The sequence below is a fragment of the Lytechinus variegatus genome, chromosome 2, assembly GCF_018143015.1.
Source record: "Lytechinus variegatus isolate NC3 chromosome 2, Lvar_3.0, whole genome shotgun sequence".
NCBI classification, from domain to species: domain Eukaryota; kingdom Metazoa; phylum Echinodermata; class Echinoidea; order Temnopleuroida; family Toxopneustidae; genus Lytechinus; species Lytechinus variegatus.
Window position 1 is genome coordinate 65,282,417 of NC_054741.1, and position 14,696 is coordinate 65,297,112.

The 14,696-nt window shown below is 36.2% G+C and overlaps 1 protein-coding gene across 1 annotated transcript; it reads left to right on the forward strand.

The window, feature by feature from the left end:
* Positions 1-1,511: 1,511 nt before the first annotated feature.
* LOC121408671 (carboxypeptidase B-like) lies at positions 1,512-13,401 on the forward strand. Its single transcript, XM_041600214.1, has 11 exons — positions 1,512-1,637; positions 2,507-2,588; positions 3,683-3,904; positions 4,635-4,736; positions 7,748-7,852; positions 8,382-8,492; positions 9,062-9,128; positions 10,566-10,604; positions 11,147-11,355; positions 12,094-12,178; positions 13,054-13,401. The coding sequence occupies exons 1-11, from the start codon at positions 1,579-1,581 to the stop codon at positions 13,242-13,244; spliced, it is 1,272 nt and encodes a 423-aa protein (XP_041456148.1). The 5' UTR covers positions 1,512-1,578; the 3' UTR covers positions 13,245-13,401.
* The last annotated feature ends 1,295 nt before the right edge of the window (positions 13,402-14,696 follow it).

The following is a 14,696-nucleotide window of genomic DNA, read 5'->3' on the forward strand; positions in this document are numbered from 1 at the left end:
ATTTGTATGTAAACCTTGTTATAAACGATTTAATCGGCCGAACTTTGCATTTAAAAAAAACCCCGCAGAATTTCTCTCGCAGTATTTCGCTCCCGCACTTAAAGGTCAAGTACATCCCAGAAAATGTTGATTTGAATCAAACGAGAAAAATTAAACTAGCATTACGCTGAAAATTTAATCCAAATTGGATGTAAAATGAGAAATTTATGACATTCTAAAGATTCGCTTAATTTTTTTTCACAAAATAGTTATATGCTCCACTAAGTGACATGCAAATGAGAAAGTTGATGACGTCCCTCACTCACTATTTCTTTTTTTATTGTTTGAATTATACAATATTTCAATTTTTACAAATTTGACGATAAGGACCAACTTGACTGAACCACAAAATGTTACGAAAATTGTAATTCCACATATTTAGGGAAGAATAAAATTCTCTTCACATGACAGTGAGGAGAAAAATTAGAATATTTCATATTTCATTTAATAAAATACAAAAGAAATGAGTGGCTGATGTCTTCAGTTGCCTCATTTGCATACCGACCAGGATGTGTTTTGAGAAATTAAGCGAAGTTTTAAAATGTCATAACTTGCTTATTTTGCATCCGATTTTGATGAAACTTTTAGTGTTATTCTTCTTGATTTTTTTTGAGAAAAATTCAAATCAACCTTTGTTGAGGTGGACGTGTCCTTTTATTTTACATTTAAAGTTAGGCAATGGAAAATTTCTGCGTTTTTGTCTTATTGCAAAGATTACAGTCCGCGTTGCTTGACTAATGATTATAATAATGAGTTATTTATGAACAAATTTTGAATTTGATTAGAACTTTGATCATAAACAACCTTATAATAATAATAATAATAACGTTTTATTTACCCAGGGTAGCCACTTCAGTTAAGAAACTGCTCTACCAGCAGACCCTGCATAACATATTATGATATTATTACCCTTCTCCAATCTAAATGCTGAGCGCCAAGCAAGAAGGCAGAAGGTCCCGTTTTTATAAGTCCTTAGTATGACTCGCCGAGGATCGAACCCACGGCCTCCCGTTCATGAGGCGGACGCTCTACCATTGAGCCACCATGCCCGGTTAACATAACCTTAACATAAACTGGCATGAACATGAACATATACCACCCCATGCTTCAAGGGAAATATACTAATTACATTTATCAAACCATTTAAGTCAACTTATAGGGTACCGAAATTCCATTATAATAAATAACTATCTTTAGCATTTCAAATGCAAATTAAGCTTTAAAAGATGAATTGTTGCTTCATCTCTGAATATATACCATTTTAATGTCTAAAAATCTTTCGTTTCTGCAATCGTGATAGAAACAAACAATTAAATGCCTCCCTATTAATTATAAAATTCTTGGAGAATTAGACCCTAGGAGATATTTGCTGAAAATCTTATAAGGTTATTTTGAAAACAAGTATCATGATTAAATCCTCTTTTGATAATTAATCTAGTGTGTGCTGGGAATTTGATGAATGGGAAGGTATAAAAAGAATGAAAAGGGACGTTATAAGAATCTTTAGGTTGTGTGAATCGGGGCGATAGATTCTACAAGATGAAGATTTTTATTCTTCTTGCTCTGGCTACTGCTGCTGCAGCCGTGCGATATGATGGGTGAGTAATGTATTACTTTGTTTTTTTTTATATTATGATTGAGAAGGGATTTTTGTTTCTTTCATATTCATCACGTTCATGAAGGTACAGCTTTTTGCTGTAAAAATAAATGAATGAAATGTAATAATTCAAAGACAATGAATCATGAATGCATCAGTGAGAAGAACAAAAAATTAAAATAAAGATGACGATGATGTTGATAATTCTGATGGTGAGGATGATGAAGAATATTATAGGGATGGTAGTGGCAGGGTGGAAATGATAAACAGAAACAAAAAAACTATCCCAAATAAAACAATAAAACCAATAATTTAAAGAATTAAGCATAAATGCATCAATAATAAGAAGAAAATAATGATGAAGATTGTGATGGCAAGTTTGATGATGAAGATTACGGGGGCGAAGAAGATTATGTCGGTAAGTAAAATGTTTGAAAGTTCTTTTTAAACAATGCATAATTATGTGCATTACTAATAATTAGAAAACGATAAAAGATGATGATGGTGATAAAGGCTTCATTATTATTTCGTTAAAACAATTAACTATAAACTAATATTCATTATATATGCTTACTAGAAAAACTATAGGTGTAATGGTAAACAAACAATGTAGAGCCAACGGGCGACTAAATACCTCGTATATACAGTAGGTCCCGAGGAAAGATGTATAAAGTAAAATTGTCTATTTTGCCAAATTACTGGGAATATAACCCTGATGAATGAATAAATGTTCTCACATCTCATCCATTGGCTTGGATTTATGTTGGGGCTTTAAGGTCCAGTCACAAATTTTTTTTTAGAAAACTCTTTGAAATATGAAAATAAATTTTCATTTAATTTTCATCATTTTTGTGTCCTTCACTTTCCTAGATATCAGGCACTTCGTGTGGAGCCGAGGGATGAACTACAGCTTGACTTTCTTAACAACCTGAAAAATGAACTTGACGGAAGGGTAAGGAGGATTTGGAACAGGATTTCATCGTGGAATACCATGGTGGGAACACTGTGTACCGACTGTTGAATACACATTACATGGACACAATTATTTTCATACACACAGTGTACTGACTGAATTTCTAAAATTTGGATTCATTTATCAATTGTTATATATAATATAAATGAAGGTTACATGGAATTAAGATGAATATGAACACTGCTGTGAATTCGAATACAATAATAGGATAATGTTTGGAGATGTATTAAGCGCTATTAAACGGCTTATGTTACATTCATTACGCGTGATCATGGTGATTAACAAAGTGAAAATATGATACGAAGTCACCTGACCACGAATACCCAAGTTGAAATGAAAGGGATTGTCCAGGCTGGAGTTATTAATATCTCAATAAATATAGTAAAATTTACAAAGCAAAATGCTGAAAAAATTGATCGAAATTGGATAACAATTAACAAAGTTATTGAATTTTAAAGATTATTCCGGTGAAACAGTTCCAGGCATGTCTTTACGAATATTCGTTAGGTGGACTAGTGATGTCACATTCCCACTTATTCTTTTGTATTTTATTATATAAAATTAGGTTCATTCAAAATTTTTATACCAAGAATAAAAACAATTGGAATTATTGCCGCAACCTATTAAATCATAATGGAGACATTTAAATGTTTTCATGTAATAACATACGAAAAAGGAAAGTGGGGATATGACATCATCAGCCCACCTAATGAATACTCATGCTGATGCGCATAATAACTGTTTTCACAAAATATTGATAAACTTTAAAATTCAATAACTACGTCATTTGTGTCCGATTTTGATGAAATTTTCAGCATTTTGCTCAGTGAATTTTACTTTATTTATTTAGATATAAATATTTTCAGCCCGGACCATTCCTTTTAACTGTTTAAGAAGAAATGAAGTTACTTTCCTCCCCCCTCTCTCTCCATATGTATATTTCTGAACTCGGCCGCGAACCACCAAAACGACCTATATCGTTCAAGTTGCATATAGGAGGATCTTTTCATTTAATTAAGAAGTAGTAGTTATGGTGCGGTGGTAAATTCATTTCCCTCATCTTCCCTTAATAGATATCATTCTGGTCTCAACCCCGAACCACAAAGCGACCGACCGACATCCTTGTCCAACCTCGCTTCCAGGATGACATCAAGGAATTGTTGGATGCTAAACAGATTAAATATTCTGTCATGATCGACGATGTCCAGTCCATCATTGACTCCCAGGTCCGCTCTGAAGATGAAGTCGAGATCGGTGCGGATTTCATTTACAGCCTATATCACACATATGCCGAGGTGAGTTTGGTAAAATCGAGCGAAAGATAGATATTCACACAGATGATGAAATATATCAGAACGAGAAAAAAAGAGTGAATTCAAATTTGGTTAACCCCAGTGTTCGCCAATTTTTTTCTTAAAGTTAAACAATAATCATGTAGCTATTTCAGAGGGCAACTAATTATAAAAATGTGTTTGAGTTATATCTTAACAGACATGACAAAGAAGGCTGTGTTATCTCGGGCCCATTGCAGAAAGAATTGCGATCAAAGGCAACTCAAGAAATCTTGCGCAACTTGAGTTTCAGCCAATAAAGCACCCGTATTCGGGGGAGCGTTTCATTAAAGGACGTGTCGGGCGTTTATCCGACAAGTCCTGTTTTATCCGACATTACTATAGTAACAGTGCTTCTCAACCAATCAGAATCCAGGAAAGTTGTCAGATCTGACAACTTGTCGGACGAAAATATTGAAGAAATGCCCACCAGGACTTGCGCTTGATATTTTGACTGCGTTTTTAAAAACGCAACTCTTTCTGCACCAGGCCCCAGAAGTGAAATAATGTATACGATGATGTGTGGAATAATGTGAACATTGGTATATTTGACGTGCCATTTGTTAGTTCATGTTTTCATAGTGTTATACTTATAATGTCGAGACAACCGTCCATTTTACGGATGTCATGCTTATAGTGTTTAGCTAGTTAAATCTTGAAATATATTTATTATTTTCTTTCACTCATTACATAGATCCAAGCTTGGGTTTTTGATATTGCAGATGAATACAGCTCTATTGCTCAGCAATTCCAGATCGCAACATCTTACCATGGTCGTGCTATCAACGCTCTGAAGGTTTGAAATCGTCCACAAGCTCTCTCTGAATTATATACATTTCAATTAGTTTAAAGATGTAAAGAACTATGATTATATGACTCTATATATAATCGTTGCAAACCTTGGACAGTGAACCAGGGTCATTTGAGATTGAACAAGGTGTATTTCATGACTTAGAAACTCATTGGCCATACGTATACAGGGATCGAAGGCGGGGTAAGTTGTGACACTCTTTGCATTTTGCATGTAAAGGTGGTGTCACACCTTGGCGTTTTAGACAGCGTATGCCCGACGTATCAAAATTTCTCTAAAACGTCGGCATACGCTGAACTTTGATTTTTTTTTCAACTCTGGGCGTATACTTAGCGTATTCATAACGAGTTGGACGTATACATAACGTATTAGTAACTTATATCGAACGATTCGTTAACTTATAAGTAACGTATTCCAACGAATGCTTAGCGTTTTGCTGGCGTACACAACTTATGCCCTACGATAGCCTAACTTACGCATAGCGCGCGGCAGCGTATCGCTGACGTACGAACACGTGTCGTAGCCTATATTATAAAAAGGCTGCCGCTCGACTATTCAAATCATAAGCGCACGATACATCACCGTATCAACACCACCGCCATGCCGAAGAAAACTCCTGTGAACCCCACCTTTATATACCAATTCCTATAAACGTTGTCAATACGCCATTATACGGTAGCTGTAAGTTATAAACACGTTCAGTAAGTTTTGTGGTCGTCCGGAGCACGTCTTCATACGTCTTCATACGTCAATATACGTTGGAGTTAAGTTACACATACGTTCAAAGCACGTTACTCATAGGTTAGAAGTAAGTTTTAGGGTACGCTGGACATTATCTCGACGTACATCGACTTATGAGTAACTTACGAATAACGTGTGTCAACGTGTATCAACGATCGCGTAACTTGCCTACAACTTATGGCCCGCGTATGCGGGACGTATAAGCCATACGCTGGCATACGTCGAAAAATTTTGTGCTTGCACAAAATTTTTCGACAACCTCGCCGTATGACGACGTATACCAGCGTGTTTTAGCGTACTCTTAACGTATGCAAAACTTACCCGTAACGTATTCGACGTACGCCAGCGTATTCGCCAAATTCCTCATACGTCGGGCATACGCTGTCTAAAACGCCAATGTGTGACAGCGCCTTTAGAATTGATATGAATAATAATAATGTAGACAGAAATAAGTACCTTGCCTTTAAATTTGATTCTTGGGAAATATTTTTCACCTTTATATAACTTTCTACCCCCACACTGAAAGTCATTGTGACCTTTGGAAAAAATCGATGTCAAATGGCTCAACTTGCCCCATCTCTGTGGTAAGTTGTGTCACCTTCTGGGGTAATTTGAGCCACAAAAACTATGTACAAAATGTATGCGGGAAGAACCAGCATGCAATTTTTTATTTAAAGTCTTTTCAAATACTAGCATCCTCTACAAGTAAAAGAACTGTCATGTGGTTTTGCTCCTTTCTGCCTGCATATCAATGGCTTTTAAAAGATTGTTGTTGTTTTTATTGTACATTACCATAAGAATTACCATGGCTCAACTTGCCCCATGTTCTCTGGTTCAACTTACCCCAGTCCTAACTTCATGCGATATTTTCACATCAGCACATTTCTTCTGCATCCATCATGTAAAAGACTATGACAAGAATGAGAATCCATACCTGGACTAACAATATTGTTCTTATTTCTTTATCATATTTAAAGACATGTATGGGTAAAAAGCACTAATGTATTTTACATGCACCCTTTTTTACTTTTTTGGCTGAAATTCGTATTTCCCTCGAAAAAAGTACTTCTTGTTTCAAAGTTGAAAGCAATGGGGGTGGGGTTAAGGGTTATACAGTGCGTATCAAAAAAAAGTTTACACTTAGAAAAAATCCTGTAAAATTATATATTTGTAATATCCTGACAATTTTCGCACATTTTAGCATTGGTACAGATCCATTTAAGCAAATGACGATATAACTGTCGAAAAATATTTCCGCTTGAGTGAGCACCACTTTGTTTTGAAAAGTTGGTGAAAAATGATTTGCGCAGAACTTTGAAATAGTTATGCGAATAAAAGTAGACCTTAATCATGAAGAACACGTGGAAATTAGCAAGTAAAATTGATATGAAGATATCTTTTACCTTTTTAAACTTGTTTCCTTTCCCAAAACACTTCGAAGAGTGCATTGCGCCCCCCTCCCACTCCCCCACACACCGAGTCCATCGTGACGATATTTGCTTTACACTGAGCTGTGATTTACACGAAATGGCTTAGGCTTCATTTTCATTTTGTTAATCATTGCCAAGCTTGGAAAAAGTGTGGAGAAACAAGTATTAAATGAAAATTAAATGTAAACCAACTTTAAATGATAAAAACTTAGTGAAAAATGCTGGAGATGGCTGATATAAACTTTTGTTCAGATTCAGTTATGTCCTCAGATCCAGCTGGCACAAAATGGGTAAAGGTTGCGCTTACTAAGTGTTAAAATTTCAAATTTGGGCGACAAAATTGTTACAAAATGCTTGAATGTATCCGTTTTATTTCAATTGGCTAAAAGTGCTAGGGAAATTTATGAGAAATGCTTCGCAGGGTAAGTTTGATTTCGCCCTTTCCCCTTGACACAGCGTGAAAACAAGCATTTCTGCGCAAACAGATTTCTGCGAGCTTTACAAAAATGGACAGTGCTCACTCAAGTGTAACATTCTGTCAAAACTTTTACTTTCATTGGATAGATGAGACCCAAACCAATAATTATACGTGAAAAAAATTACCCACATGTTGTATATTTTTTAATTCCCAGGGCTTTTTCAAAGTGTAAACTTTTTTTTGATACGCACTGTATAATAGGTCATATACATGACACCACCGCAATGTGTCTCTTTCTCTTTCCCCGTCCATTCTATTCTTTGTCAAGTTCTTCGATCATTCCAGTGTTGTCTTTTTACCTGATTATATTTCAATTTATCGTATCTCACGTATCCTTATTTTTCTAGATCAGTACAGGAGGTGGTGGCACAAAGAAAGCAGTCTACTGGCAGGGAGGCATCCACGCACGTGAATGGATCTCACCAGCTACAGTCATGTTTATCACCAAGTCTGTAAGAATCCTCCTATTATACAACTTACGATGCTATATCTTCTAAAACTCTCACACACTTTAAAAAGGTTTACCAAATTGTTTGGGAAAAGGGAATACTCGTGCATTTTACTTAATGTACACCTGTACCCAACTATACACAGGCAAGTCAGTCAACTTTTACTCAATAAAGGGTGATTTTCTCAACATCGTTTTACATTGCATACCCAATGGTAAAGTTAATAATTTATCTTGATAATGAAGGGCCACATGAGTACACTATGGCTGTATAATGCATGGTTATGCTCGCAAAAAAGTTCTACTCTCTCTCTGAGGGACATGGAAATTAGGGGCAGGGGTTCCAATACTGATTTGTAATCGTGTAAGTTTACAAAAACATTGTTTCTATTTTTAATAATTCTTCTGAGATTAGTTACAAATATTACGTGTAATTTATAAAATAATTCCATGTATTAGTCATTATTATAAGCTATTGATAAAATCATAAGAATATAACTTTGATAATGAAACATTTTGTCTACTCGGTGCAGCTTCTGGAGAGGTACGGCGTGGACAACGATGTGACAGAAATCCTAGATACTTTCGATTTTTACATTGTACCCTCACTCAACGTCGATGGCTATTATCATTCTTGGAACTTTGTAAGTAATATATAGATCATTCTTGCAATTCTGTAAGGAAAGACAATGCTTGCAACTTTACTACAAGTAAAAGAGTAACCAAATCTACTTCACAATTCACCTTACTGCTTGTATGAATATGTTTTTACTATTTGTACTACGAGGATCAAGTTAACAATTTCACCATCAAACTATTTAAATGAGAAAATTACATGTTACTGCAGAAAATGTAGGCCTATTGTAATAATATGCAAATTGTGTGTTTGTGTATGAATTTTAGGCAGAATTTGTGTTTAGATTTAGGATTAATGATTATAATATTTCATTTACTTACGTATGTGGTGAATTTTGTAAAACGTTAAGAAACGTATACGAGGGAACGAAGCAAACGAGCTGAACTCATGGACAATTTGGGGCAAATTCTAATTAACGTTCAAGGACCAGGTTATAGATTTTATATCAAAAATACGAGAAAAAATAGTTTTGGCAAGATCCAGAGGAAAATAATTATAAGATATATATCAATAGTTCATCACTACTAGTAAGACTGATATGTGATGAAACATATTCATAACGATTTCATATCCTAGGACCGACTGTGGAGGAAGACTCGATCGGTTAACAGGGGTAATGGATGCCGACAGTGGCGTACCGTGGGTCACGGCATTGGGGGGGCACCAGCAAAAATTTTGAGTCACCAAGTGAGCGCGCGAAGCGCGCTCAGTTGCTAATTATGCTGACCTAATAGAGATATTTTAAGGACAGTGTCATTAAACGGATATGTATGTCACTGATCACATAATGCGAGCGCGAAGCGCGAGCTGAATTTTTTTATATTCAGACCTAAAAGGGGAAATTATAAGCAAATTTTTTTATCATGATATGTACCTGTTTCGCTAAACAAACAATGCGAGCGCGAAGCGCGAGCTGAAATTTTTGTATATATTAATCCCAATCAGACATTTTAAGGACTACATATTTTAGGAATCTATTAAGAGTATACATATCTCACCATAGTATTCTAATGCGAGTGCCAAGCGCTTGCTGATTTTGTTAGAATTATATGCATCCAAACACATAAAGCAATTGTCATTGTAATCATGATTAAAATGCGCATCTTACTAATCAAATATTGCGAGCGCGAAGCGAGCTAAAAATTTAGGAAATTCAGACCTGAAGAGGGACATTTTAAGGCTTCTTTCGTTGGAATTCACGACGACCCTACGTATTTCATTAACCAAATGAAGCGAGCGCGAAGCGCGAGCTGAAATTTTTGTATATATTGACCCCAAACATGGATATTTTAAGGACTATTTTTAAAAGAATCCATTAAGAGTACACATATCTCACCATAGTTATCTAATGCGAGTGCCAAGCGCATGCTGATTTTGTTAGAATTACACCTAAAGACATACTTTTTGTAGTCATTGTAGTCATGATTATCATACGCATCTCACTATTCAAATATTGCGAGCTCGAGATTTTGGAAATTCACACCTGAAGAGGGGCATTCTAAGGCTTGTTTGTAGGAATTCACGTAGACCACTAACCAAATGATGCGAGCGCAAGCTGAAATCTTTGATATTCAGATTTTAAAAAATGGACATTTTAAGGACTGATTTTAGGAAATCATGAAGAGCAGACATATTATCTCACTAATCCACTAATGCGAACGTAAGCACGGACGGGAAATGTTTTATATTAAGACCTTAAAATGATATGTCACTACATAAAACAATAATAATTCGAAGTGCGTGGAGATATATTTCGTGTATATTGACTTGAAAACGGGAGGTTTTAGTACAACAGGATTATAATATCTCGTAAAACAGACAATGCGAGTATCAGGAACAATGGAGACATAGGCCCTGAGCATATTATGTTTCATAAAGTTATATATTTTTTATTTTTATGTAATATAACATAACATAATTATAATATAATATAACATAATTAACAATAATTTCTTCCTTCCCACTATGTTTCTTTCACTTTCTCCCTCTTTTTCTCTTTTTCCCTTTTTTTTCTGGCTAGCCGATTGGGGGGGCACGTGCCCCCCCATGCCCCCCCGTAGTTACGCCACTGGATGCCGAGGTGTCGATCCTAACAGGAACTACGAATATGAATGGGGAGGTATGTAGCTGTTCCTAATATTGTGGTGAAAAACTCAATAGCCAACAATTACAACTGTATTTGTGATATCAAAAATGCAGTTGTAATTGTTGGCTTACTGAAATTGAAAATCTCTGTATATATCTTCAAATAAAAAAAAGTGTATGCAAACATAAGAAGTAATAGTAACTAATTCAATATTTATAATATTAACACTATAACACTAGATTGGTCATATGAACTATTCTGTACAAAGCAGTTTGCTAATGTATAGGCCTACATTCTATTTGATTTACTTATTTATTTATTAGTATCAATAATTGACATAAAAGCTCACATAGTTTCTTAGAATCATGTGCTATATATTATGCCTGGTATTCTAACAAACCACTAAAACAGTTGTAAGGGGGGGGGGGGGTCAACAAAAAGAACAAAGAATAAACTATTGAATCTTACAGATTTTTTAAATACGATTTTAAGCAGTAGTATACCGATATCCCATTGATTCGATTTTCCTTAGCGGTAGCATGGATCCTTATTCATTTTGTTTCCTGCATGTATAGGTGAGGGTGCAAACCCCAATCCCTGCACAGAAACCTACCCTGGACCGAACGCATTCTCTGAACGCGAGATAGCCGAAACAACATCTTTCCTTCTCAACGCCAACCAGGAGTTCGTTTGCTTCATCGACTTCCACAGTTACTCTCAGCTCTGGCTTGCTCCCTGGTCGTACACGGCCAGGGCACGCCTCCCAGAGGACTTGGAGGATCACGTAAGGAAAAGGGAGATAATTGGATGGAGAGAGCGAGGGAGAGAGAAGGGGGAGGGTGCTTGGGGTGTGTGTATAACTATGTAAGGGTGTTTGAGTTGTAAGTGTGTGTGCGAAAGAGAAAGAGAGGTATGTCTTGGTCGGGGGGATGTGTGTGGGATGGTGTGAGTGTGTGAGGGCGTGTGTGAAAGAGAGGGAGAAGAGAGAGAGATTGTGTGCGTGCGATAGATATTGCATGGAGCTATTACAGAGAGCTTTATGGTATATGCGTCGGGGGGGGGGGAGGTGAGCGTGTGTATGTGTGAGGAAAAGATAAGTGTGTGGGTGGGTGGGTGAGTGTGTGTGTTGATCGGCCGAACTGGTGACGATGATGGTGGGTGAGATGGTGGAGATGTTGTTTGTGAACGAAGACGGCGATGCTGCTGGTCTTGATGATGACTGTAGCAAGTCAACGATCACGTAAAATAAAGAAATTCCACAACATCTTGAAGTAGTTGTAAATGTATATAAGGATGACGACGAGGATGATACAGCTTTTCCTACCACCATGCGGATAAGGTCTTTGAATGGACGACCGTGCGAAATAATAAAATATAATTTATATTTGGGCATTATACAGTGATAGCGAAATCAATGTAAAATGCATTTCAGTGGCTGCAACGTTAGGTCTTGATCGATAAAAACTCCATGTACCCTTTTTACTAACATCTTTAATCATATTTTCTATTTTTCTTTTTTTAGTTTGACGCTGGAATGAAGGCTATCACCGCTTTAGAGAGTGTGTACAATACAGACTACCTCTATGGACCCTCCGCCTTGACTCTCTGTAAGTTAACAAATTTGTTATTGAAATATGAATATTTTTATTTTGGTCCTGGATTGCGAGGAGAAAATTTAGGCAGTGAAACAATCATCATCATCATTATCTCGACCGGCATTGCAGCTATTAGCCAATAAGGCAATATTTAGGGGTCATTTTGATTAATCTTTCGTATACAAATTTTTAAAGTTTTATCATGATTGGTATATACAATATTCACATTCTTTTACATACATATGTAAATAATTGAAATGTAAATGACAAATAAGATATATCAGTCTATCAGTCTATCTATCGACGGATTTATAAGAAAGTAAATAAATGCATAAACAAAATGAATAAATAGATAGATAGATAGATAAATAAACAAATGATTGAAAGCCCTATGAAAGACCACTAGTCATGATTGAACGATCTCCCCTGCTAAATGATTCCAATATATAGCCGTTTGTCAGTCCTGGGTTGTCCTTTAAGTTCAACTCTACCAGAGGCCTCTAATTATTTACATGATTTAGAGAACCTGTTGTTACGTGCATTTCAGCTGCGTTTCATGGAATACAATACATTCCCGATCGGTAGATATTTCCCTCACCTGGGTTGTGTGTACCACAATGTGGATAAATTCTTTGTGAAGAAAATAATCACAGAAAGTAAGGTCTGAATCTACGACCCTCTGACGACGGTCTGGGGCCCGTTGCAGAAAGAGTTGCAATCAAACGCAACTCTAAAAATCATGCGCAACTTGATTTTCAACCAATCAACAGCGCGCATTTTTGACTTGCAATTGATTTTTTGACTTGCGTTTAAACGCAACTCTTTGTGCAACGGGCCCCAGAACAGATAAACCTTGACGCCTCCGTTCTTTCTGGATTGTGTCGCAGACGCCGCCTCAGGATGCAGTGTGGATTGGGGTTACGCCAAACTGGGAGCCAAGTACTCGTACGTGGTCGAGCTGAGAGATATGGGATCATACGGGTTTCTCCTTCCCTCTGATCAGATCATCCCAACCGGAGAGGAGACACTTGAAGGAGTCCTGGCACTCTGTAAACACATGGTGGAAGAATACAAGTAGATAGAATTTGATACTTATAGGAATGGAATCCCAATCTAAAAGGAATAAAGTGATCACATATTCACTCTTTTACGAGTAAGAAAAATTCTTGAAAAGGCAGAGTACTAATCCACTCCTTTTTTTTCACGGAACACTCTTCCAAGCAATAGAAGAACGATAGAAGAATACTAAAAGAGCATGTTAATGCTCTTAAAACAACAGAAAACATTTTTTGCCGAGTAAAAATTTATTGAAAAATAAAACTTTACACTGTATTTGTAGCATTGCAAGATGAGACTTTGTGAATGTTTTTATTTCAGAAATCATTTTTGTGATAATCTACCAGGGAGCTCATGTTCTATTTTTAAAATCCTATCTAGGAATTAAGTATCGAAGCCAAAGTCGGAGGGAAACTATCCCATTGCTAAGGCAAGCGGCAGACCTCGGGGCCGAGTGGAGCCTTGCAATCTTAGACGCCCTTATTTTATTGTCATTTTGGTAGCTATTAACACTGTGTTGGCGAACTTTTACCTGAGAAGAAAAGATGATTCTAGACGTAGTAAGAAAGTTGGTTTACACTGATTTTTCTTAAGAGCCCGAGTATCGTGCGACTCAATAACGCAATTCATCGTCGATGCAACACTCATCCACCTATTTTTTCCCTTTTTGTGCGCCTCGGAGGAAGATTATTGTAAATAAAAGTTGTTTCACGTTTATGCTCATCACTACAATATGAGAGTAGTTATCATTATTTTAATTGTTATTTTCAATATTAAGAGTATAATCGCCATTGGTATTGTGTTTGTTTATCTCATTACTGTCACTTGTATGCAGCGTATGAATAAATAACGTGATTTAAAGCGAATGTTGATTTTTTTTTGGGGGGGGATAAATCAGTGAGTCAAAACGTGTGCCAGGTAAAACAGTATGACATTGAAGCTTTTTAAGGAAAACATGAATCCAATATGAACTAAGAAATTGTTGTAATTCAATCCATAATTCCACAATTCACAGTATCATAATGTTATCTTTGATAAAACGAACAAAACAAATACACACTACAGTATGAGAAAATAGGAGAAAAGCCTCCACTAAATTCTTGTCATTGTGAGCAGATATGATTTTCAAGTAAAACGACAATGACCAATTAATACGCTGAAAAAAAAATTCAACTCAATGAACCCTCATGTGCAGCCCTCCTCTTTCTTTTCTTTGAGCACATCTTCCTGATCTACATGTAGGTGGAGTTTTGCACATCTTTATCACTATAGGCAACATGTATGTAGGACTTTGCAATCTTTCAGACCAATGTCCATTGCTCAAGGTGCTATTTATTCTTAAACATAAACGAATCAAACTATCTTTCAAAAACGAACAAATATTGCACTCGAGTAGTACAAATCTAAGAGAAGAAATAAACAGCGGAAATTAAAAATACAAGATAAAGATGAAGTTTCGCTACATTCTTTTTTA

Excerpts from the sequence above, each read along its gene's own strand:
- LOC121408671 (XM_041600214.1), top strand. The coding sequence starts at position 1,579 with ATGAAGATTTTTATTCTTCTTGCTCTGGCTACTGCTGCTGCAGCCGTG. Across the intron at positions 3,905-4,634 it reads TATATCACACATATGCCGAG|ATCCAAGCTTGGGTTTTTGA; the intron begins GTGAGTTTGGTA and ends CTCATTACATAG. Across the intron at positions 4,737-7,747 it reads GTGCTATCAACGCTCTGAAG|ATCAGTACAGGAGGTGGTGG; the intron begins GTTTGAAATCGT and ends TTATTTTTCTAG.